This window comes from Poecilia reticulata, chromosome 1 (assembly GCF_904066995.2).
Source record: "Poecilia reticulata chromosome 1, P_reticulata-male-v2, whole genome shotgun sequence".
Lineage (NCBI taxonomy): Eukaryota > Metazoa > Chordata > Actinopteri > Cyprinodontiformes > Poeciliidae > Poecilia > Poecilia reticulata.
Genome location: NC_088830.1, coordinates 686001 through 711316, shown reverse-complemented (window position 1 = coordinate 711316; position 25316 = coordinate 686001). Strand labels below are relative to the sequence as shown.

Here is a 25316-nt window from a genome sequence, read left to right as displayed (position 1 = left end):
TTTCATATCCCACTTGAATTCCTAATCTACATGCAAATGCGTCATATCACGTAAACAATGAGATAAGGGAAAAGGGTTTGTGAAATGCAAACCTTTGTTACAAAATAGATTAAATTTTATCGTAAGTACAAACATGATAACAAAATGAACAATGAATATACATATACTTGCCAGCAGTCACTCAGAAGTCAGACTTGGTTGGCTTTACTGGTGATGAAAACACATCACTTTGGAGGAGAGGGGAAGACGGGCTCAGCTCAGTCCAGGATGACTGTAGCGTCAGGGTAGCTCCCTGGTTTAGCACACCTGCATCAAATGATGGCTCATTAGAAGGCCTAAGGAGAACATTGACTTGCTTAAGAGGTTGTTACTACCACTAGGAAGAGAACTAGAACATGTAAGATGCCAGCCCTTGAGGACCGACTTTGGGCACCCCTGTATTTAAAGTCTGCAGGTAGATTTTGGCATATCTGGCCCGAAGTTAAGTAATTTAACCAAATACTGTAAATAAAAAGTCGGTCCATGCTGTGATGATCTGGCTGACTGTGGACTGATGGACACTTTACCGGTCAGCAAGGTACTGGTGATTGGATCCAAAAGAAAGGTAATTTAACAGGATAATCTCAGTGGGTTGATGGAGTGGAGTTGTTGGAGTTTGTCCTGGGTGAACTCCATGGAGTGGCTTGATTATGGCCCGGAAATGCATCCTGAGGTGTTATGATGCCGGCCTGGAAAACAAGAAAAAAACAAAAAAGCAAAACAAAAAAAAACAGTAAGTGTCAAACATAATCAAAACCCATAAGCCCTCATTTCAAAAGTTTTGATTGAAAATAAATTGACGGTATCTCAGGAAATTAAATGCTTAAGTGAAACAGTTCCTTTCTATCACAAAGGAAACTGCAAAAAATATTTCAGAGGTGTAAAACACAGTTTACTGAGTAAGAGTAAACTGAAATAGTTAGTACTTAGAAAATGCATGTTAAAATCTGAATATTGTTTTGAAAGAATGTAGCTAAAATCAATTTAAACTACTAGCAAACATAGTACAGGGTATGTCCATTATCAGTACTTAAATTAATACAAAAATGTAGCATAGAGCAGGTATTAGTTTAAAAACCATTAAAGAGTTATCTATATACATACAGTTATACAGTCATCTGGCCCTTAAAAGCAACACTTTCCTACTGGCCATTTCTGACTAGACTATTAGAGGCCCCTATGAGAGGCCCCAAGGGACAAAACCTACAAACTCTCTTTCATTCACTATCAAACTCTCTTTCATTCACTATCAAAGTTTCTTTCATTCACTATCAAACTCTCTTACAGAGTTTGATTGCAACGGAAGTTAACTTAAAATTTCAGTTTCTGATTGGACCCCAGGCAGAGTAGGCGGGTTTTCACGGACAGGAAAATAGCTGAGCGGCAGCGACTCACAGAATGACATCGTTAGCGCTAATATAGTAATGTCAGCATTATCAGAAGTGTTTTGAAGCCGACAGCCAGCATCAGAAACCCCATCTACCAGTGGGAAAAAGTAGCAGTAAAGTCAGTACTCGATTTTAATGTGTGCGACAGCACAAGTTATGGCGCTCTCTTTTCAAAATAAAAGTGGATCTCCGGTTTATGTTTGATTCACACGTCAAGATTCTCTCCGGCGGCTATAAGAGGCTAAAACTTTGTGTTAATTAATTTGCAAAACGACATTATGTATCTGAAAAAAGTTTTATATATTGTGTAGGCAAAAAAATCCTGTAAAGCACATACGTACAACCTCAGTTAAAATTGGTCTTATAGGTGTCCCTGCGTCATCCTGAAGTGAGAGAATTATTGTTTATGTAATCTGAAAGATTGTTTGCATGTCAAATGTCAGCAATTTTGATAGAGGTAGAATATTTGTGGTTTACAGAATTTCTTTACCCACATATTAATTTATTTTCAGATATATGATTTCCTTTAGCAAATCAACACAAAGTTTTACATTTTTAAAGCCGCAGGAGAGAAACATGAATCAAACATAAACCGGAGATCCACTTTTATTTTGAAAAGAGAGCGCCATAACTTGTGCTGTCGCGCACATTAAAATCGAGTGCAGGCTGGCTTTACTGCCTTTTCCGAAGTGGCGGCTAGCTTTTTTTTTTTAGAGAGTTTGGCTGTACGTGAAAGAGAGTTTGACTGTACGTGAAAGAGAGTTTGATAGTGAATGAAAGAGACTTTGTCTGTACGTGAAAGAGAGTTTGGCTGTACGTGAAAGAGAGTTTGGCTGTACGTGAAAGAGAGTTTGATAGTGAATGAAAGAGACTTTGGCTGTATGCGAGAGTTTGATAGTACGTGAAAGAGAGTTTGATAGTACATGAAAGAGAGTTTGATAGTACGTGAAAGAGAGTTTGACTGTACGTGAAAGAGAGTTTGTAGGTTTTGTCCCTTGGGGCCTCTCATAGGCCCCAAGGGCCAAAACTTGCAAACTCTCTTATACGTACTATCAAGCTCTCTTACATATGCTATCAAACTCTCTTACATTCACAGTCAAACTCTCTCACATTTGCTATCAAACTCTCTCACATTTGCTATCAAACTCTCTTACATTCACTGCCAAACTCTCTCACTTTCGCTACCACTCTCTTACATTCACTATCAAACTATCTTACATTCACTGTCACAACGGAAGTTAACTTAAAATTTCAGTTTCTGATTGGACACCTGTAATAAACAGGAAAAGACAGATAGGAAAATGGCTGAGCGGGAGCGTCTCACCGAGGCAGTGAATATTTTAAGTAATATTGTTAATGCTATGGTGTCAGCATTATCAGACATCTTGGATATTAGCCGACAGCCTGCGGTTAATGCTGAGTTTAGACGGCTCTTCACACCGGGTACATCCCGGACTGAAGAGCTAGCTAACCTGCACACAAGTGGGTTAGCCGAAGCTCAAGAACCGCGGCCAAGATTTCAGAACCAGCACCATTTTGGCAGATGGACGTCAAAATCGAGAAAGAGGTGAGTTTATACATAAGAACTGAATCACTTGAATTTTACTTGGTTTAAATTACTTAAATTTTCGAACGAGGGTAGTTAAACACTGATGTAGCTACCTTAGCATTAAATGCCTATGTGTGGGTCTCACGTTTGATTGGAGCACAATATGGAGTACTTAACCCTCCCCTATGTATTAACAATTCCTCTATAGATCACTTTTTAAAAACTGAAATCATTGCCATAGAATAATGTTTGTCACTGCAGTGGTCAGCCAACCTTGAGAGAGTAGGACTACACAGGCGGTTATGGACGTCCCTTAATACGCTAACCTAAATATTAAAATATTTTTCCTACATATCTGAAATTGTAGTAGACATTTGCACTTGCTGCCAAAATTGTAGCTTTTCTAAAGTTGTCTTTTAAGGTAGTTATTCTGTAATTTTGCTTGATTTTAAATATTTCTTTCAAGTACAGCTTAGCTTTGTTAGTAAAGCTTATTTAAAATTGCTTTCAAGAGGTGTTTGATAACTGACCTAAATTGCTCTTTCAAAACAGCAGTCCTGCATGACACTTTTGTTCCTGAGATTGCTGGGTTACTTTAAGCAATGTATCTGTCAATATACACATTGAAAAGATGTTTTTCTCACTTGTATAATTTTTCTGTAAGCTTTCTGGAAACAATATTTCTCTAATGTTCCTCTCATGTTTTGTCTGTAGTTGGAAACGTCATTTCTCAAATGTATTTTTGTTTCTGTTTTAGGCCTGCAATAATAAATCATCCTACTTTTAACAAAGATCTCATACTTTTACCAAGATCCACACGGAAGAACATCTGTAAACACAAAACAAAGAGAAGGCTTCATGAAGGTGGATGCATTATTAGTGCCTTTGAGATAAACGAGGCTTGGGACTACAAGCCAGTCATTTCTGAGATTAAGAAGGCCTTTAAGGACAAAATTCCTGATGATACAAGGTATAATTTTGGTGAGATATTAAAGAAATGCATTCAGTTCAGTTAATTAGTTGAATGAGTTAATGACTTTGTAGAATAATCCAAATGTTTTGAACACTCTTGCTAGTGTTGAACTTTTGATGCCATGTGGCAGCAATCTTGTGTAACCAAGGTTGCATGACGGCCAAGAACTCAATGGCTTCATGATTCATAAGATATTCAGGGCAAAGTCAGTGTACATTAGACCATCAACCGATCTTCATCTTTCGGTAAGCTAATTTGAATGTTAGTTGGGTTACCGGTACACACAATGTTTAGTGTTGTGTTGATGCTTTGTTTATATAAATTATGTCAGCAAATGTCTTTTTGCTTGGTTTAACTTGAACACACAGACTCTGAGGAAAGCTCTATGGAGTTGGATGGATCAGCTTCCAGTCATCATAGCACTACCATTCCTAGTCAGAGAAGTGATGAAATGAACACAACAGCTAGAGGAAACCGGAATTAATTGACACAGGATTCAAATTACCCGCCAACCAGAAGGACTACGATTATCCAGTCCTCTGAAATACCACCAGAGTCCACAGATAGCCTGACCACAGCCAACCAGCTCTCTACAGCCCAACCAGAGACTATTGATAGTGTGTCCACAGTGAACCACACATCTGACTCTTGTGACAACTATGCCACCTACATTTCATTAATGAGCTCCATCTCTGACCTGTCTTCTGATGAGGACGAATTAAATCTGGCGATAATGGCCAGTCTTCAGAATGATGTGTAAGTCATTTAGTAATCTTACATAGCTTTATTCCTTTTGGGAATATATAAGATTTGACTTATTTTAAATAATTTTTACTATTTCAATCTCAAAATGAAACCATTCGGTTTCTCAGTTTGCAGACCTTGTTGTAAAAGGTATTTTATTGCTGGGCAAGCCATTGCTGTAAGTCTCGTTAACGGGGGTCCTCCACCAGGTTTCTTCTCCTCAGCTTTGTATTCTTGACTCATTGGCTCACAGCAGGCTTCATAGCTCTGCTGTGAAGCCTGTGGTAAGTGACATTGCTGATAACGACCTCCATGATAAGGTTCAAAAGGTAAAGTGAAACATAATTATTTCAGATGTCCTATCATTTTTACATCTGTTTGTAGGACTTTCCTATGTTTCCTATGTCATTCATGTTTGTTGTTAAAATATTTCTATTTCTAATCACTTTTACAAAGCTGTTGTCAATGGCTATGTCTTTATGTCAAAACATATTTACTCAGATCTCACATGATAAAATATGCAAATTAGACTATTCTGTCCTGTAGCTAGTAGGGTTGCACTGACTTATTGGCTAGCCAATTTAATGGTACCGATTTCCTTAATTTAAGGAGGTGTTTTCCCATGAGAGAGGTTTGACTGGTAGACTGACCCACCAGGTCTTGACTGCACATTTGCAGTTAAAAATAGTCAGCCCGCTGTTCCCAGCTCAGTGACTGTCTTGCTATATGCAGAGACATTTCAGACCAAAATAGCCGGTATCAGACAAAATAAGAATTTGCAGATTGTTTTTAAAGGCTGGTAATCAGCAATCTTCCAGAAAACTGGAATTGGTGCACCCCTACGAGCTACTTCTTCCAATTTGAAATGAATCTCCGAAGCATCTAATCAGATGACCCAGTCTTGGACTGGGTCATCTGTTCAAGACTGGGTCAGTTCTTCTGGGCAAGAAGAACTGTTTGTGAAATAAACAAAAAAATAGCAATTTGCTCTTTTTGGCTTGCAAACCACAATGTTTTTCTTAATATTGTATTTTATTTTTAGGTGTCAGAGTGCGCATCTGTTGAAGAGCTCATAAAGGCCACTGAAATACTGCACAACTATCTTGCAAATTCAGGATGTCTCAGGCAACCCAAAACCATCAATGACAAAGATCTCCTGGTTCAGGATATTCTCATGTTTCAAGTAGTCCATAGAGTGACTGGAGCATTTGAAAGGTTTGTTGTAATAGTCATGTACACATATCATGTTGATAATTTGTTTTTATACAAGTTACAACATTAATTACTTTTGCTCTTTTAAGACTGCTATAAAAGCAACTCATCCACATTTTTGCCCAGAAATATATACTGTATATATTTTTCATATGCAATCCAGGTCAAATTGTACTTTTAGCCAATTAAAAGACAATTCAAATTTTGGAAAATTGTTTTTGGTATCAACATGAGTACACTAGTAGTATAATGCTAATATTTGCCTTAAAGGGGAAGTTATTATGTACAAAATGTCTTTTAGAACTTTAGGTCATGTGTTACGACCCGGCTTGGCCAGGGGAAAAGGGAAGTAACATTAAAGAAACCAATGTATTTATTTTTGTTGGGTTTTGACAACAAAAATAAATAAATAATAAGGAAAAAACTAACAATAATCAAAATGTAGGGACTTACAACAAAATGTACTAAATAAACAAAATCCACAAAACAATCAGAGTTGTAAACCCTTTGGTTTACAACTCTGATTGTTTTGTGGCCATTTTTGTTTGGTTAAGATCTTTATCTTAACCAAACAAAAATGGCCTTCAAGTCCAGGATAAACAAAAACAAACTACAAATCTCTAACAGAGATTCAAAGATCCCCCGCAGGGACAAGGTGAGTTACACAAGCTATCAAAAACTATCAGAGCTAGTAAAATAAGTTTACAGCAGTCACCCTAACACCCAACAAAGTGGCAAGCTGTCTGAACAAAGAATCAGCCGCACCTTCTCCCAGGAAGTCCTAGGTTTTTAAAGGGGAGGCCTCTTCAGGGATTGGTGGAGCTGGCAATTGATAAGCCAATCGCTGTAGGCCTCAGGGAGTGGCACAGGAAGGCAGGGCTGCATCCACTTCCAAGTGGAGTCAACTTGATTAGAAGCTGCAGATGTACAAAAAAGGAAAAGAAAACATACACAAGGCCACTGGCCGTAACACGTTATGTTACTCTTTTGCCAAAAACATACCTGGAAAGTTGCTTTAACTTTATAATGCATATTTGCATAGTCCTTGAATTTCCAAAAAGAACCATTCGGGAGTATGCAACCGCTTTATCACACTACATGCAGCCTATTTACCCAAAACTCCCTATTGGAGTTGCAGTACACAGCAGAGCTCCCACCCCACAGAAGCACCCCTTCACCACCCACCTACTCCAGACAAGCGAAAGCGACAATATTGCTTAGCAAAACTTGGTGGAACCACACTTCAGCTGAGCCGGTCAGAGTACCAGTTCCTGAAAGTACTACAAAAAACACTTGTAAATGTGCATGAGGTGACAGTGGTGATACTGTTGGACCATTTACTGGCTAGACAGCAATTCTAATTTATGGAATATGACTGTACATATGTTTAATTCTCTGTATGTAAAAACCTCTTCCAGAAGGAGTAAACCTGAAATCTTAATTTGTATTTATTTATTTGCTTTTTAACTGCAAAGCTCCAATTTTAATTCTCCTGTATAAATTAGATAATATCAATGTATGCTTCTCATCATTAAAAGTTACTATTTCAAATTTTTTTAATTGGATTTACTTCAACTTACTCCTCTTTTTGGTTTTTATAGATTTAGGGATGGACTGAAGACTCTTGTTGTTCTGGATGCAATCACAACGTACCCAGAAAGTTTTAAACCCTTAATGTGTTATGAGCCACCCCCTCTCACTGCTGAAATAATGGATCAACTTTTCAACATATCTCTGTCTTCTGTGGGAAGCAACAAAAGAAGAGCAGAGGAACGCATAATTCCATTTTGGAGAGATTACCTTCAAGATGTCGAAGGTGAGTGTTTTTGTTTAACAGCCACATTTTTTTATTTGATATGGGTCTTGATGAAATTGTTTTGTTTTGATGCTGTATGTTGGCTACACTATAAAATCTTAGTCTTAACATTGTGTATATTTTTGTCATTTTTTCACAAATGTATTTATTTTTGAATATTTTTGTTATCTTAATCTATTCTTACTCCTGTTTTGTAGTATGTGATACATTAATGACTTTGTCCACGTTTTTCTTTGTTGGTTTACAATTTTTCTTTTGCTTTATTGTACAAGTACTAAAAAATGCAATATAATTTTCATTTACTTTTTTACTTGTTTGATAGAACAAGAAGGACCGTCCAAACTTGGCAAAATACTTGCCTTTGCAACAGGTGCAACTGTCATTCCTCCAGTCGGGTTTTCTCCCCAGCCTTCAATTGAATTTTTGCATGAGCAGCCCATCCATCCAACTCGGCAACTACCTATGGCTAACACCTGCATCAACTGCCTAAAACTGCCAATGCTGGAGACATAATTTCAAAGAAAGTATGGATTTTGCATTAGAAAACACACACGGTTTTGGGAGAGAATGATTTTTTTTTTGCCCTGTATGTCTTAAGAATGTTTTAGTAAAGATTAAGTTCCTTGTTCATCTGCAGAAGCAGTAGTTGTGAACTGCCTCTTGTGCATGTTTTTAAGTTTCTTGGATTCTGAGCAATTATAGGATTTAAATCTCACACTTCCAGACTCTTTTCACACTGAATGTTTTTGAACTTCAATATTCGACAAAAGTCAGTGAAGAATGTTTGTAAAAATGTTTTTATTTCAATGTAACAATGTTTCCAGAACTTTTAACAAATACAATTCCAATACTGGAGCAGTTCTAAATACATTTGACAACACAACGTTAATAATAACATGAGGAAATGTTTTTTACACACATCTAACATTTTCAACTCTTTGACTTTGTCATAACCAATGTATGTTACTGTTCTTTTAAGAAATGTAACAAATCTAAAAACAGTTCAATACCGTGATTGCCGTCCTCTCTTAATGGGTCAATATTGTGCTGAATTGTGTTCATTAGTGTTGAATTAACATTAAACATCTTCACAGGAACGACAATGTTGTTTCCGGTTTCTGAAAGTGAGGGGATTTCATTCATTTCCATGGTGTCATTCACAGCAAAAATGTCTCGAATTGCATCTGAGAAGCCACTTGTAAGAACTCCTCCCTGCCACAGTTGGAGAGGTGTTTGTCCCCTCTGGGTAGATAAGCCATGGTTATTCCATTGATTCCGGAACTCTGCAGTTGCTCTTTGAACTCTTGGCAAGTAGATGAAGTGGAGACAAAACAGATGAAGTTCATCTGTGGAATCAAGTATTCCTTCATTTTCCATGAAGGTGAAGAGATTGCTGAAGTGGTATTGTTATTATGCAATTGTCAGCCACACCCCTACCTCCTCTCAGACTCCAGCAGACTGACTACTGACCAGCTCTCCACCTAACGGGTCAGAGAAGCCTCTAACTTCTGAGTATTACTAGAGATGAGAATTTAGAGGACATTCTGTTTAAGCTGGGAGCGAGAAAGATGCGTCTAGACTCTAACTACCTACAGATCCAGAAGCTATGACCTTTTACAGTTAATTAACCAGACACCTAAGTAGCCTGTCCAACACCTGACTTCAGAAACCACTCCTGTTAACGGTAGCTCTTCCTCTATTAATAACATGCACTTGTTACAGTCTAGATAACTTTAGAGACTCGGCACAAGTCCCAAGGTCATTATTTATCATAACCAAAGAAATGTCTGAAGCCCAATAGTTTACTAGGATCATGAACATTAATTTTATGTTAATTAGAAGAATTAATTTTCAGATGACTCAATTTAACTGTCCACCACACCAATTAGACTTTAATATTTTATTAGCAAGCTTTAGCAAGGGAAATGACATACAGCTACTTCAATCAAAAATTAAAAGATTAATATATGTTAGAAATTTAGAAATCAAACCTCCCTCTAGTCCCTATACTGCGTCACCAATCTACAAGAGAGGCCTTGGGATGCAGTTCCACTCGTCCCCAGATGCTGAGTTGGTCTTGGCAGCAGAAACTTAATTATCCATGGTCAGGGATCTGTCTTGTCCTGGCAGAATCCTTTTTAGAATAAATCCAAAGTCAAACTGGTGAGAATCCTCCATAAACTCAGTTCTTTATCCATAGGCGATCTTTGTCTATCCCCCATGTCTACTGCAGCATCATTAAGATGTTTCTTGGGTTGAGAGTAGGGCAGGTGTTGAATCAGAACCTGGGTTGTGGGTAAACAGATCTTGTTCTCTTCTAGAGCAGTGCGAAGTCTTCACCTTCCCGTTGTTTCAAAGTATAGCCCCTGCATCTTCGTGTGGTCTTGACTCGAACACTGCAAAACGAAGAACACCTGTTCTTCTTCTCGCATGTATTTTTATACCCTCTGTATTTCAGTTGTGTGCGCATCTACGGCTTACACAATTCTCTATACTTTTGCATTTCGGTTGTGCATGCTCCAGCTGCTTGCACAATTCTCCGTTGCCCCATTTTACCTTGACGTCAAACGCCTTGGTTAACCGTTGACTTCTTCCCTCTCGGCTCTTGGACTTCCTCTTTTACTCTTGCTAAAGTTCTTATCTGCACTCAACATCTGGTGCTCTATGCGATTCACAACCCCACTTCTTGTTTCTTCCGTGCTCACTCACAGCATCTGGTTGCAACACAGTACGGGACTTTTCCACCTAACTTGAATAAGAATATTCATTTATGATTTTTTCCATTTTCTTCTTAAATCAAGTTCATATAACTCATCACATTATTTAGTAGTACATTTTAAAATCAGGATTACATAAGTTTTAATCATATCAAATCATAATACAGGATTACTTATTGCTTCTAGATTTCTGTTACAATAAAGATTATATGAGTTTCAATCAACATTAAATCATAATTCAAGATAACTTGTTGCCTCTGGATTTTTGTAATCCGTTTTCTGTGTGTCCTGGAAAGATTTCAATCAGTCCCAACCAGGTTTCACGACAGTATGCAGCAACTCTGTTCAGCTCAGCCCACAGGCATTCTATCCGCTGATTGTGGACACTGCGTCCAGTAATGACACTCCCGCTGTTCAATCCCCTTCTCTCAATCATATACCGAGCAACATCTGTGTTATACATCCCATGATCACATCGAATTCTTTGGGGTAGTCCAAAACTCTGGACACCAGCATGGAATAATTGTAGCACACTGGAGGCTCTGTTGCTGTCAAGACATTGCAAGTACAGTATATAATTGTCTGACTGAAACCATCAATGCATCCATGAAAAACCATTCTCCATCTCACCAGTTTATGGTTTCCATCAATGTGCCTTTAGAGAAAAAAACTGTAATTAATATTAAAACTTTTTGTTCAAGTTTGATGAATTTAAATCACACCCATTTAATGACTTGTTTAACTCTTAAACATTTTGTTCATGTATGAATTAAAAATAAAAAAGGCAAAACTATTAAAGAAGGGTGCACTGATTTTATCAATTCTGGGAGATCGATGATTGGCCAATACTTCATGTGACTGTAAGACGCCAATCTTATGCACAGATCTTATTTCAGGAAAGGTTTAAAAATCAAGCACTTCCTTCTTCCGCTCTCTTTTGACAGGTTTATAGTCACCCCACTGTTGTCAGCCAAGCAATACTTTTGATATACCAAATAAGAAATCAAACAAAAAATAGACATTGGCCAAAATTGGAATTGGCTTTTCAGGCCGAGATTAGTGATTGGCCAAAACACTGCAATCGGTGCACCCGATTAAGCTAGAAAAAATATTTGATTCCAAATAAATGGTCAATTTAATTTCTATATTTTCATGCTAATTAGAGTCCAAAGGAATTGTGGAATATTACTCAAGCACCTGTGCTACATTTTAATATGTAATTTGATAAGATGCAAAACACACTTACAATAATTGATTTGGAGTTTGAACATTGTAGATCCTTCTACGAATTGTGTGGTGACGTCGAAAAGCTCGACCAATTGGGTCAAGAAGTTCCAGGCAATGTCTCGTGCCATTGCTGAATTCTAATGTTTCGTGATCGTAGGCTTCCTATTACATATCGTTCTCCTGCATTTGGAGTAGTTTGAAGAATCTCCCTGACAATACCAGCTAACAACTCATCAGATATTTCTGTGTATGTTATTGGGCCAATTTGAAGTTGCTGTCTGTGCCTGTACAATGTTCTTCTGCTTATTCCAAAGCATGCAGCCATTCTTTGCCAACTCATTCCCAAGGATAAACAGTAGGTTATTTGACCACATTGTATGTCGTACCTGGGACGACCAGAATGACCAGTTCTTAATGTTGGTGGCATTCGTGAAAAAATAAGGTTCCCTTGTCTCATTTGCACAGATCTTGAATGTTCATATGAATTCAAAAATGAACGAAAACACACATAAAGTCCTTCCAGAATGTCTAAAACTTGTTGAGGAGCACCATCTTCAAATTCCTGGGATATTGAGAGAAAAACTGAGACTGTTTGTGTATGTCCTTGAAGCTCATCCATTAATTTTTCCAGTTTTGAAAATGGAATAAAGTCCATTCCGTCCTCTAAATGCTCTGTGTAAAGCGTGCCTTGTTCATTTTCCCCACTGACACCTTTTAACCATTTTTTCCAATTATTTTCCACCAAATCTTTATGACCGCAGCCAGGGCCGGTGCAAGCCTCCATGGGGCCCTAAGCGAAATTTGGTTTTGGGGCCCTCTAGTGCTACTAACAATGTGAACTGTCTGCTATAAACTTATTGCATCTCTGCCAGTGCTGTTTACATTATATACATAATATAGGACACATTTATTGGCCAACTGATTAATCAACCAGCCAATTTCTGGGCACCAATTTCCTTAATTTTAGAGGATTGTGATTGGCCAATACTTACATGTGAAGCTGTTTTTATCCCCTAATCTTATCTTCGTCCGCAAAAGTTTAAAAATCATCCTCTGTCCTCTTCTGCTCTGCAGTGAGAGGTGTGACTGACAGACCAGCCCACCAGGTTAGGTCTGCTCGTTTACAGTTAACAATATTCACCCAACTGTTGCAAACTCAGTGGCTTTCTTGCTATATTTAGCAACATTTCAGACAAATAAATTTCATATCAGCCAAAATCAAAATCAGCAGGTCAGGCTTTTTAAAGATCGGTAATGAGAGATTGGCCAGAAAACTGCAATCGGTGCAACCCTACACACATATTCATAACATTCTTTGATTAAATAAATTTCTCTTAAGCATTACTGCAATAGCTAAAAATTTTATTCATACCAGGTGAGTCTTTCTCCACTGAGAATGTGGATTCGTACTGGACTGATTCTGAGCCTTCAAATGATTTTAACCCTTTCATGCATAGTGGTCACTACAGTGGATAGCTGTCTAATTTTATTGTGCATGTTATAAATGCACACAGACCACTAAAGTGGACACTAATGTATCATAAAATACACTATCAACTACTGGTTATCAGCTGCAAATGCAAGAAATTATTTTTGTTAAATCCAATATGGCCGACAGAAAAAAAAGCATGCCAATCATCCCAGTCCCTCCTTCTACTATAGACGACTCTTGCAGGTAATAAAAACTATTGTGACATCAGATAACTCCTAAAGAGCAATACTACTGATGTATTTTTCAAATAACTTTGTATTTGGAGAAAATTACAGTTTTATGCCTTAAGAAAACCCAAAAAATTAGAAAAATAAATCCTGTCACAGAGGATCATAATTCATGAATAAAAGGGTTAAAAACATGACTTTAAAACATTTACTTTGTAATTTAGTGCCTTGAAAAGGGACCTCTGTTTCTTTAACCCTTGTGCGTATCGAGAGCCATTTCATCCAAAATTAAAGAAATAAATGGATGAAATAAATAAAAAAGAGTAAAATAAATAAAAAAAATGAAGAAAATGAGTGAAATAAATAAAAAATGTGTTAAATAATTTAGCTTTTTCATTAACCCAATTTTTCATTTATTTTTCATATTATCAATTTCTCAATTTCCCTTTTTTCATTTATCTATTTTTCATTTACCCATTTTTCATTAATCTATTTTTCATTTAACCATTTTTTAATTTCCCTTTTTCTTTAACCCAATTTTTTTCATTTATTTTTCAGATGATCAATTTCTCTTTTTCATTTATCTATTTTTCATTTGTCAATTTTTTCATTTATCCCTTTATCTATTTACCCATTATTCAATAGTCAATGTTTTAATTTAACCATTTTTCAATTTCCTTTTTCCATTAACCTTTTTTTTCAGTTTTAGTAATCAATTTCTCATATATCCCTTTTTTATTTGCCCATTTTTCTTTTATCTATTTTTCATTTAACATTTGTTTGAAAAATTTTTAATTTTTCCATTTTCCCTTATTCATTTAGTATTTCCTTATTGATCACATTCTATTTCCTCGCAAAACTTAGAAAAAAATACATGCAAATGAGGAAAAGCACGTCATCAGGCTACAACTTCCCCAATTGGTTGGTTAGCGTCACACCCATACTTTGCTTCAAGAAAGATGGCGACCTACTAACGGTTTATCAATAAACTGAAGCTCATTAACTTCATTAGAAAATAGCGTTATTACTCCTCACTTTATTTTTTGTGTGGCCACTCAGACAGAACGTGTTTCGGTTCTCATGGACTCACAGCTTAACCGACGGGGGGTTTTATAGTTTGGACGAAGCGGCCGCTGAAGTTGGCTTATGATTGAAGGTTCGGGACACCTTCGTAGCTACCAGCTGTGATCCAACTATAAGGAGCAGACTTTACTGTACATCGTAAGTGAACTGCAATATCCAGAGGCAGCTCTACGGAGCATCGAGCTGAAAGAATGATGACTGGTCATCATTCATTTTAAAAAATGTGGCTGTTCTTATAGCATTGATATGCATGAGCCGTCTGTATTTTACTGTTTTGAATAAACAAAATGTTTGATTATTATGAAATCTGTGTTCCTTCTCATCTGTGAAGTTCTAATTTAATCAAATCTCATGTTTTCACGTCCCTAGACGATAAAATGGATAGTTTGTTTGTGGCTTAAAATAAACAAAGCAATCTTAATAGAACAAAGCTACAAAAATAGAATACAGATTGTAAGTTTTGGACCCGTTTTATTTTTTGGTTTCATTACACTAAAGATTCTTCAACATGAAGCTAAACAGTGAGTGGAGTACCTTGTATGTACAACAACGTAGAAATGAACAAACATTACGTATTGGGTTCTTAATAGCAACCCTAGCAGTTATTTTACACAGCTTGGTTTATTGAAAAATGATTGTGTTCACTTACGGCGCCTTCAATTGGAAATCTGCAATCTGAAGTGTCAGTGAAATACTTTAACCAATCAGTCCTCAGGTCTGTCTGCCCTGCATGTTTCAGGCCTCAATAAATGTCTGATGGATGAGCTAATGCTATCGTTTGTATCAGGTGCTCTGGAACAAACACTTTAAAATGTAAAATGTTGATGTCCTGTATAACAAGAGTGATATAGACAAATGTTTTCATCTCATTGTGTTATTTCCACTCTATAGCTGAAGTTCATCACATTTCTGAATGTTCTATGTTTCAGTTACATTGAAGTTAGCAGGTTTTTAATCAGGCCACAACACCCTGTGTGTGTTGGGTTTAAGAAAAGAGGCTGCTCTGTTTGAGCACCAGCATTCATTTTTCCTCTGATGTTTGGGTGAACTCTTCTCTGTGGAGGTCGGCCATCTCTCTGGTTCTTCCTGAAGGAGACCCATCAGGAGTTCTGGTGCTGCTCACAGAGCAGACGGTTCTCCTCACTGTTCGCCGTGTCAGGCCTGGTCCCTCTCAGCCAGAATCTCCAGTCATTCTGTTCCTTCACCCTTGAATAAACATAATAACAGAATATGTTTTGGGTGTAATTTATGATTCATTTGTTAATTGAAACAATGTTTAATATCAAGATTAATTTATTTCCTTAACAGTTCCTTCTCCTGTTCCCTCAGAACGGCAGAGTTTAGGAGTGACTAATTACATTTACTCAAATATAGTTGAGTAACTTTTTGAAACTCAAATTAACTTTTAGGAATACTCTTACTATGCTGAACTTTTTACTTTTACTCAAGTCATTTTATTATGAAGCATCACTATTATTTAAACAAATTTTTAATTTTGTCTTTAAAATACCAAAATTTCCACTGAACTTTATATTTTGGGCCCTCTAATTGTGCAATTTCTTTTTAGATATGAAATAATTGATAACTTGATCAGTTACTCAGAACTTGTATACCAAATGCTTCTTTACTCTTGTGTAATTTCTTATTCAGCTACTTTTTACTTTGAGTATAAACATGTTTTAGTGCTACTGTTATTCCTGGAGTACAAATTGCGGGTCCTCTGCCCACCTCTAAGGAACAGTAACCAAATGTTGAGGCACATACAGTATGTTGACCGAAAACAGGGAAACTAAGGTAGGCAAGTTAAACATCCACAAAGAACTACTTGAATTAATAGTCATATTTACTTTATATGCATATGCATGTGGGCCACACTAGGCACAATTCAAGGATGTAACCAAGAGAGGCAAAGATTGTAGCATGAGTTCAGCTTTAATCCATTCTCCATTCTGTACCCTCACTAAATGTCACTATTCAGGTTGTCTGATTACAAAGGTAAAATAACGGCGATCGACTCTAAACCTCTCCTAACTTTTTACTGTCGTTTAATGATCAACCTGTTGCCGTGGCAACCGCTTGCGCCCCAAAAAGACAGCAGAGATTAGTTAAAAACACAACGGATTCAGTCCGTTAAAATATTAGGTTTTCAGGCTTCATATTTATTTCTCGGTTAACAAGCCTCTCATGAACACTTTTTATTTTTGTAATGGTACCGAAATGCACAGAAATGCATACACCTTGTTTAAACAATAATTACTGAGATTATTAATTTTGTTGGGCCATTAATTTGAACACATTTGTTGATTTTATCCTTCAGTTTGTCACCTACTACCGAGATCAACTCAAAACCTTCCGCGATCGTAATTGCGCACCCCTATTGATTAAATATGACTGTAGTTAGAAAACAAACATCAGCGTTAGCTTACCATGTAACGTCTGGGCAACCGGAGGACTCCTGGATGGACAGCAGCGGTGCATGTCTGAAAGATGGCCTCTGATGCAGATCTCTAAGGCTTGCCACTCTCAATCTTTCAGCTCGATGCTCCATGGACCTTACCAAGCTCCGCCCAGAAACGCCCCTCGAAGGTCCCACGTGACTTCATGTCTCACATTAACCTCCTCACAGAGCTTAGCTTCTATGGGATTTTTCGTTTCGACTGACTCTGCAGAGTATTTCTGAGTCGATTAGTTTAGAATTTCTGCCGGATTTTCACAAAATATCAGCCACGACAATGGACAAGAGAACCAACAAGTTCATGTCATCTTTTTTGGACGACATCAAGATGTTTTAGCCACGCAATGCCTCTTAACATTGTGCGAGTTGCAGCTAAATGCTACCAGTCGATGAGGAAAACGGCAGATCCTCAGATCCTCAGCATAAATATAGCCGTGGACAAGATCACTGATGCCTATTGTTCTTGCAAGGGTGGGTAAGTCGGACATTCATGGTTTTGATGGTTCGAATGTGCCTAGGACCTATGCACGGTACTCGGTACACATGATTACAGTTTAGTAAAAGTTAGCGTGGCTAACACGATTAGTTTAGTAAAAAGCCTTTTCAGGTGAAATAAAATCTTTAATGTATGTCAGATACGGTATACATTGCATATTGATCTGTTCAGCTAACGTAAGGCTGTGTACCAGACAGGCTTCAGGATTGTAGAAGTTGTATCGGTACTGCCATTATGCTGTACTTGGCTAAAAGGTTCTCATAATGGATGTGTTTATTATTGACTATTTTTTTCATTCACTAAACACAAAGAAAGCAAAGCAATAATACTTACGCCAACAGACACTTTGTTCTTTTTGATCCTACGACGGTTGAGCTGCAAATGCGGTCGTGCACAAGCTTTAATCCAAGCAAGGCTTTCCGTTTCAGATTTTGGAAATCTGTGAATTTTAGTTCCACAAACGCAATCAGGATACTTGACATCGCTTGTACAGATACCCCACTGACGGAGAACCATTTTCTTTCGAGTCCTGACACAAAAACTCGGTCTGGTAGTCCATAATGTATATTAGCGTGAGTTTGTGAGCCGGTAACCCACGTGATAGCTGCGCTGTGACTTAAAATGGGCATTAGCCAATGAAAGGCGGGCCCAGTGGTAAGGTCCATAGAGCTGCCAATGGATATTGCAGTTCACTTACGATGTACAGTAAAGTTGCTCCTTATAGTTGGATCACAGCTGGTAGCTACGAAGGTGTCCCGAACCTTCAATCGTAAGCCAACTTCAGCGGCCGCTTCGTCCAAACTATAAAAACCCCCGACGGTGAAGCTCTGAGTCCATGAGAGCCGCCAGCTGAAACACATTCTGTCTGAGCGGCCACACGAAAACTAAAGTCAGGAGTAATAACGCCATTTTCTAATGAAGTTAGTGAGCTTCGGCTTATTGATAACCCGTTAGTAGGTCGCCATCTTTCTTGAAGCAAAGTATGGGTGTGACGCTAACCAACCAATTGGGGAAGTTGTAGCCTGATGACGTGCCTCTCCTCATTTGCATGTATTTTTTTCTAAGTTTTGCGGGGAAATAGAATGTGATAAATAAGAAAATGGGAAAATACTAAATGAATAAGGGAAATTGGAAAATGGGAAAATTAACAATGATGGGGTTGGTGTTCCTGCTAAATCTTGAATATACCCAATTTGGGTTGTCCTAGAGTTTTTATCTGTGGGGTTTTTCATGTGACAGGTAGCCAATCAAAAAGCGCGGTGACGTAAAAAGCGCCAATCAAAAAGCGTGGTGTCAGCTGTTTGGGACATATGGCGCAACTGAGTCCGGTGGATATCGGAGATGATATGTGGAAATGTTTATTATTAAATCTAAATCTAAAGGTCATTATTATGTTTATTCAGTTAAAAATGTTAACTATGAAAAAACACAGTCACCTCCAAATCATAATGCAGCAGATAGAGCGGCTGCTCCGTCGACTTTTATCCACGGCCTTTGTTTTTTGTTACGTCTTTTATCTCTTAAAATGACTCCACAAACTATCACTATTGCTTCTACATTGTCATCCGTGTTTGGTTTTTCTAAATTCCCGCTATGTTGGGGGTTTTACTGGATTATCCTCTGGAATCGGGATATTCGTGACTGGAATCGGTTCGTGTGATGTGTTGCTCCTGCCTTGAACACACGAACCGATCGAACCTGTTGGACTTTTATCAGCTCTGTGATCACAGAGGTTTGGAGAATCGGCTGACAATTCTTAAATTCTTAAGACTCACAAGCTCTACTCATCTCCTCTCGACCGCAGCCCAAACTCTGACTCTGGTCGCTATGGTAACGTTTATATATCACTTCAAAATAATATACAGATGTGCCACAAAAACGAACATTTTACTTTCGTGAAAACTTTAACTCACGATAATGACTAACGGGAGCCCTGAGCTTGTTTCTCTGCAACGAGACGGTCCCATCTGGGAGTGATGGGAGACAATAACACCCGAAGTGTTGCCTATATCCACAGCCTGCTTGGTCTCTACGTGGCGAAGCAGTTTGAAGCTTCATTGCCTCATTAGCAGCCGGTCGCCGCATGTTACACAGAGCGGGCTTGTAATGTGGGACTCACCTACCGGTTCGGGATAAATCCATTCTCCTGTCTCTTCTCTGGGCCTTTTCCCATTCGCAAAGAAACTTTCCAAAGACATCTGATCTGTTTCTTACTCATTTTGCTGCTTGTGGCCTCAGTGTTGGCGCTCAAGTAACCGAGAGAATCCGGTTAAAGGATTTTCAAAATAAAAGATCCTCCAGACTCAAATAAAACATAAAACTGAAATATTTCACTATTTCTTGCGCGGCCCTGTACCAATTGGTCCACAGACCGGTACCAGTCCACGGACCGGGGGTTGGGGACCACTGCTATATATTACTGTCCCTTTAAATGGGATCAGTCTTCAGGGTTGCAGTGTTCTGCCTTTTTTCAGCTCTATTCAGTCCCAACAACACAAAAAGTTTTAAGAGAATATTGGATTTTAGGTTGGTGCAGGGCACCAACCTAAAGGCAGAAATGAGGGGAAAGAAGTCCAAAGAAAGACCTCCAAAAAGTCTGTTGGTCAAGAATACAAGGCAGTCAAACTTTTACACAGAATAGTATGCCATTTTCCATCTGATGATTTCTTCTCTCTACTCTTCCTCGATTTATACGATTTCTTAAGTTTGTCTCATTCTATTTTGTTTTCTTGTTCTTTTTTGACTGTTTTTAATGTCTGTTCAAAATAAATAAATAAATGAAATGAAATGAAATTATACAGTTTGCAGCAATATAGGGGTAAAACACAAAACATAATGAAACTGAAACTTGTTCATTTATCCTTTGGCACACCCAAAGCATTGCTTTAATTTGCTCAATTCAAAAAATACAAAAGTTTTATTTTTCCATCATTTGTGCTGGTAAAGAAACAAAAACAACAAGCTTGCATCCAGCAGTTATAAGAACAAAACAACAAAAAGCATTTTTCTGGCATGTCTAAGTGCACATGTTTACTTGTGATCCATCCAACAGCACATCCAAAACCATCCACTCAGGCGTGTAGCTTTATGTTCCTACATTCATTAAATGTAGGAAGGTATTTTTTGGTAAAACATCTTTTTACAAAGGCACACTACCCTCCACATGTAGTGCCACTCCTAGTAAAGATGTGAAAACAACCTAATAATAAAATAATCTTTTGCAGTAATCACACATTAGAAAATGTTTAAAAACTTTTGAAAATGTAGCTGAGAGCATTTAATCAGAAGGGTGAAAAAAGACGACCTTAAAAAAAAAAGAAGTAAAATGATTGAAAATAAAACCACAAGTAGAAATAAAATTTAGAAATAAGGTCTTCCCAAGCAACATTCTAATTAATGTTGATCAGAGAAAATAAACATTAATTTGATGTTCTTGAAGAAGACAAGAACCCCCCACCCAGTCTCCCAATTAATAAATGTAAAAAAATAGTAATAAAAAAATCCCATTGAACTCTCCTTAAATAAACCATTAAAACAAAGAAAAAGCCATCAGATCTGCCTGCTGACCCTTATTCTATTAAATATTAACTATTTTTCCTTTTTTTTTTTGGAACAAAATTGGATTAGTTGGATATAATGTGGACTTCCAAAACCAGCTAGAAATGTACAGTACCGAATGGAAAATAAAAAACAAATAAATTAAGTAAATAATTTGTGGTGCCAGCAGTAACATAGCTAAGAATTTCCACATTAATTTATACGGAATTTGTCTATATGAATGGATTGATTTAAGACAATATTTGTTGTGATTTAAGACAATAATTGTTGTAAATTGGCACCATCTAAATAGAAGATAAATTAATAAATACTTCAATAGCTGGTCAGAAGGTAATTGAGGTGGTGCAGTTGGTAGAACTGTTGCCTAGAAGATCCTAGGTTCAATTCCCATGTATGGAGTTTGAATATTCTCCCTGTGCATGGGTGGGTTCTCTGGGCACTCCGTCTTCCTTCCACTCTCTAATTTGGAGGGTAATTACTCTCTAAATTCCCAGTGTGGGTATGTGGTTGTTTGTCCTCTGTATTGTCCTGTGATGGATTGGCAACCTGTGTAGAGTGACCCGCGTCTCGCCTGCTGACTGCTGGAGGTTGGCACCAGCCCCACCAGCAACCTTCTGACACCACAAGGGTAAACGTGTGACATAATGGATGGATGGATAGCTAATCAGAGTGCCCAACAACTTTTAAATAAATACATTTCCCTGCACCAGCAACCCTCCCGACCCCAATAAGGGACAAGGTTGTTAGAAAATGGATGGATGGATGGATGGACATTTCCCTGCTGAACAGAGGCCTATTTTTATTATCCAGCCTTCAAAATGACAAAGGTAAGAGAACCTGGTCATTCAAGTCCGAAAATTGCTATAAGAGCATATTTGGAAAAAAATAACTGTGATTGAATCTGCAGTCATTCATTTTAAAGGTCCACTATTATGCTTGGATAGATTCAGTCTGGGATACACAACATACACAACATGCTCTTTACATTTAATATACAAAATCATTCTCAGATATTAAGATTTCACCCCATGAGTTCTGCCTGTTTTGAGTTCATTTAGGAATGCACTGTTTTAGGGTTACATCATGCTTATGCAAATAACCTGCTGCTGACCAAGTTCTCTCAACACACTGTTTACATTAACAGACATGTGAAAATGGCTGCAGGAAGAAGCACAGTGGTACAACCATACATTTTTGACTCCAAGTCAGACCCAGAAGCAGAAGCGAAGCCTCCTGAACAACCAGCAAGGCACAACCACTGAATGATTAAATGTGGTGGATCTGACGCACATTTACGTCATTATTAATTCAAACTCTGAAGATTCTGCTGTGCTTTGGGGAAATGTGCTATGATGTGAAGTTGAGCAACTGACATCAGCACACTAAGCACATCAGCACAAAGATCGTTCTTTTGTCCGCAAATGCATTAGCAGACAAATGCTAAAATATATATTTACGAGGTTAGAGGAGAAGCATTTCTTTCAAAGTGTAAAATACTATTCAGGCAATGTCAGTAATGTCCAAGAGTCTGAGATGTTTTCACAAACACTGCATCTTCTCATTGTAGACTTTCAGTTACAATTCCAGTTTACTGGAATTCCAGTTTACTGGAATTGTACTAAATGACAAATAATGTTCAAACCAAACACTACAGTCATGGCCAAAAGTTTTGAGAATGATTCAAATGTTAATTTTTACAAAGTCTACTGCTTCAGTTTTTATAATGGCAATTGGCATATGCTCCAGAATGTTATAAAGAGTGATCAGCTTAACAGCAACTAATTGCAATGTCAATATTTGCCTAGAAAATTAACTTTATCCCCCAAAACACATTTCAACTTCATTGCAGCCTTAAAAGGACCAGCTAACATCATTTCAGTGATTGCTCCATTAACACAGGTGTGGGCGTTGATGAGGACAGGGGTGGAGATCAATCTGTCATGATTAAGTAACAATGACACCACTGGACACTTTAAAAAGAGGCTGGTGCTTGGCATCATTGTTTGTCTTCTGTGAACCATGGTTATCTCTAAGAAACACGTGCAGTCATCATTGTACTGCACAAAAATGGCCAAACAGGGAAGAGTATCGCAGCTAGAAAGATTGCACCTCAGTCAACAATATATCGCTTTCATCAAGAACTTCAAGGAGAGAGGTTCCATTGTTGCCAAAAAGGCTCCAGGGCGCCCAAGAAAGAGCAGCAAGCGCCAGGACTGTCTCTTAAAAGTCTTTCAGCTGCGGGATTGGGCTAACAGCAGTGCAGAGCTTGCTCAGGAATGGCAGCAGGCAGGTGTGAGTGCATCTGCATGCACTGTGAGGCGGAGACTCTTGGAGCAAGGCCTGGTCTCAAGGAGGGCAGCAAAGAAGCCACTTCTCTCCAGGAAAAACATCAGGGACAGATTGATACTCTGCAAAAGGTACAGGGAGTGGACTGCTGAGGACTGGGGTAAAATCATTTTCTCTGATGAATCCCCTTTCCGATTGTTTGGGACATCTGGAAAACAGCTTGTTGGGAGAAGACGAGGTGAGCGCTACCACCAGTCTTGTCTCACGCCAACTGTAAAGCATCCAGAAACCATTCATGTGTGGGGTTGCTTCTCAGCCAATGGAGTCGGCTCTCTCACAGTCTTGCCTAAAAACACAACCATGAATAAAGAATGGTACCAGAATGTCCTCCCAACTGTCCAAGAGCAGTTTGGTGATGAACAATGCCTTTTCCAGCATGATTGAGTACCTTGCCATAAAGCAAAGGTGATAACTAACTGGCTCAGGGAACAAAACAGAGATTTTGGGTCCATGGCCAGATCTTAATGCCATTGAAAACTTGTGGTTAATCATCAAGAGACGGGTGGACAAACAAAAACCTAGGAACTCTGAAAAAATGCAAGCATTGATTGCGCAAGAATGGACTGGTATCAGTCAGGATTTGGTCCAGAAGTTGATTGAGAGCATGCCAGGGAGAATTGCAGAGGTCCTGAAGAAGAGGGGTCAACACTGCAAATATTGACTTGCTGCATTAACTCATTCTGTCAATAAAAGCTTATGTTACTCATAATATGATTGCAATTGTATTTCTGTATGTGATGAAAACATCTGACATTCACACATGAAAACCAGAGGGCAGCAGATCATGTGAAAATATAATATTTGTGTCATTCTTAAAACTTTTGGCCATGACTGTACAAAACACACAAGATACCATTATTTACTAACATCACAATTATCTGAAGATTTGTGTTTAAGAGTAGGAGCAGAACCTTCCTTCATTCCCAGTCCTTGGTAAATTCTGCCATGTTCTGTTGGTAGTTTTCAAAGGATTCCTAACTAAATTGATCTGTACAAATTACAGTTGTCTTTCGCAACATCACAGGAATATTGCAAGCAAAAATAAATTGAAGCCATGCAGCTCTGTTCTATGTGACTGGGAGAAAATGCATGAACTGAGCGCATGCGCTCAGGTTTACATCAAAAACACCTTCAAAATCTGTTTAGCATTTGTGAGTTTCTGATACGTCATTGTCCCCGTCAAACTTTTTTTTCCTTTTTTTTAAATTTCATTTCAAACAAATAACATTAACAAATATAGATGATCTATCATCTATTTAGATAGATAGATAGATAGATAGATAGATAGATAGATAGATAGATAGATAGATAGATAGATAGATAGATAGATAGATAGATAGATAGATGCTTTCAAAATATAATTGTAAGCAAAAGTATTAAAAGTTTTGAGAACAAAAGACATGAAATCCTGCTTTCAGACTGAACATGTGTGCTCTTGGATTATGGCAGAAAAAATCCCCCATAGAAGAGAAACAAGCAAAAAGTGAATTTTGCATAATAGTGGACTTTTAGAGTTTTTTACACTCCTTTACCAGGGCTTGATAATAATGTTATTCCTATTTATTTAGTGTTTTAGTTCTCAGAAGCATTTTTCCTCATTTTAAAAAAGGGTGTTTATTAAATCATTTAAAGCCTTTGTAAAGAAAAGGTCTAATAAAAACCATTAAAGATACTTTATAAAACTTCCAAAGGTATATAAAAACTTCTTCACAGCACTGTAACCTCCCCCTGAAACAGTGTAGGCTTTACAAAAGCAATAATGGGGAACTGTAAAAGGCTCTTTTTCTTTCTGTGCATAAAACATGGAGGCCTGAGTCATGTGAAAGCTATTTGGCTTTGGGTGGCAGATAGTAAGGGTGAAAGAGCCTCTCATGGATGCAGATTTGCAGGGCGGCATGTGTGTGCATCAGTAACCGAGGAAACCGGGAAGTGAAGTAGCCGACAAAGCCTTCTGGAAGTTCCCCAAGGGTGTCCTGGACCTCTGGCGGCAGCTCATGGTAGTGATGCTTCTGTGACATTTTGAAAACAAAACATGATCCTACTATGAGAGTGAG

At 37.9% G+C, this 25316-nt stretch overlaps 1 protein-coding gene and 1 pseudogene across 8 annotated transcripts in view; one reads left to right on the top strand and one right to left on the bottom strand.

The window, feature by feature from the left end:
- Nucleotides 1–487: 487 nt before the first annotated feature.
- Nucleotides 488–8667, top strand: LOC145551176 (G2/M phase-specific E3 ubiquitin-protein ligase-like; annotated as a pseudogene). The gene is made up of 4 exons (XR_014087024.1): nucleotides 488–604; nucleotides 5736–5908; nucleotides 7507–7721; nucleotides 8044–8667. The product of XR_014087024.1 is annotated as a G2/M phase-specific E3 ubiquitin-protein ligase-like (transcript).
- Nucleotides 8668–15413: 6746 nt separating this feature from the next.
- Nucleotides 15414–25316, bottom strand: part of ern2 (endoplasmic reticulum to nucleus signaling 2) — a 95728-nt gene continuing 85825 nt past the window's right edge. For 6 of the 7 annotated variants that reach the window (XM_008405687.3, XM_008405727.3, XM_081605146.1 and 3 more), the window contains exon 24: nucleotides 15414–25271. In XM_008405687.3, coding sequence (XP_008403909.2) covers nucleotides 25089–25271 — 183 coding nt within the window. In that variant the 3' untranslated portion in view covers nucleotides 15414–25088. Of the gene's footprint in view, nucleotides 25301–25316 lie in introns of all 7 variants that reach the window. The other variant, XM_081605194.1, reaches the window with a different exon arrangement.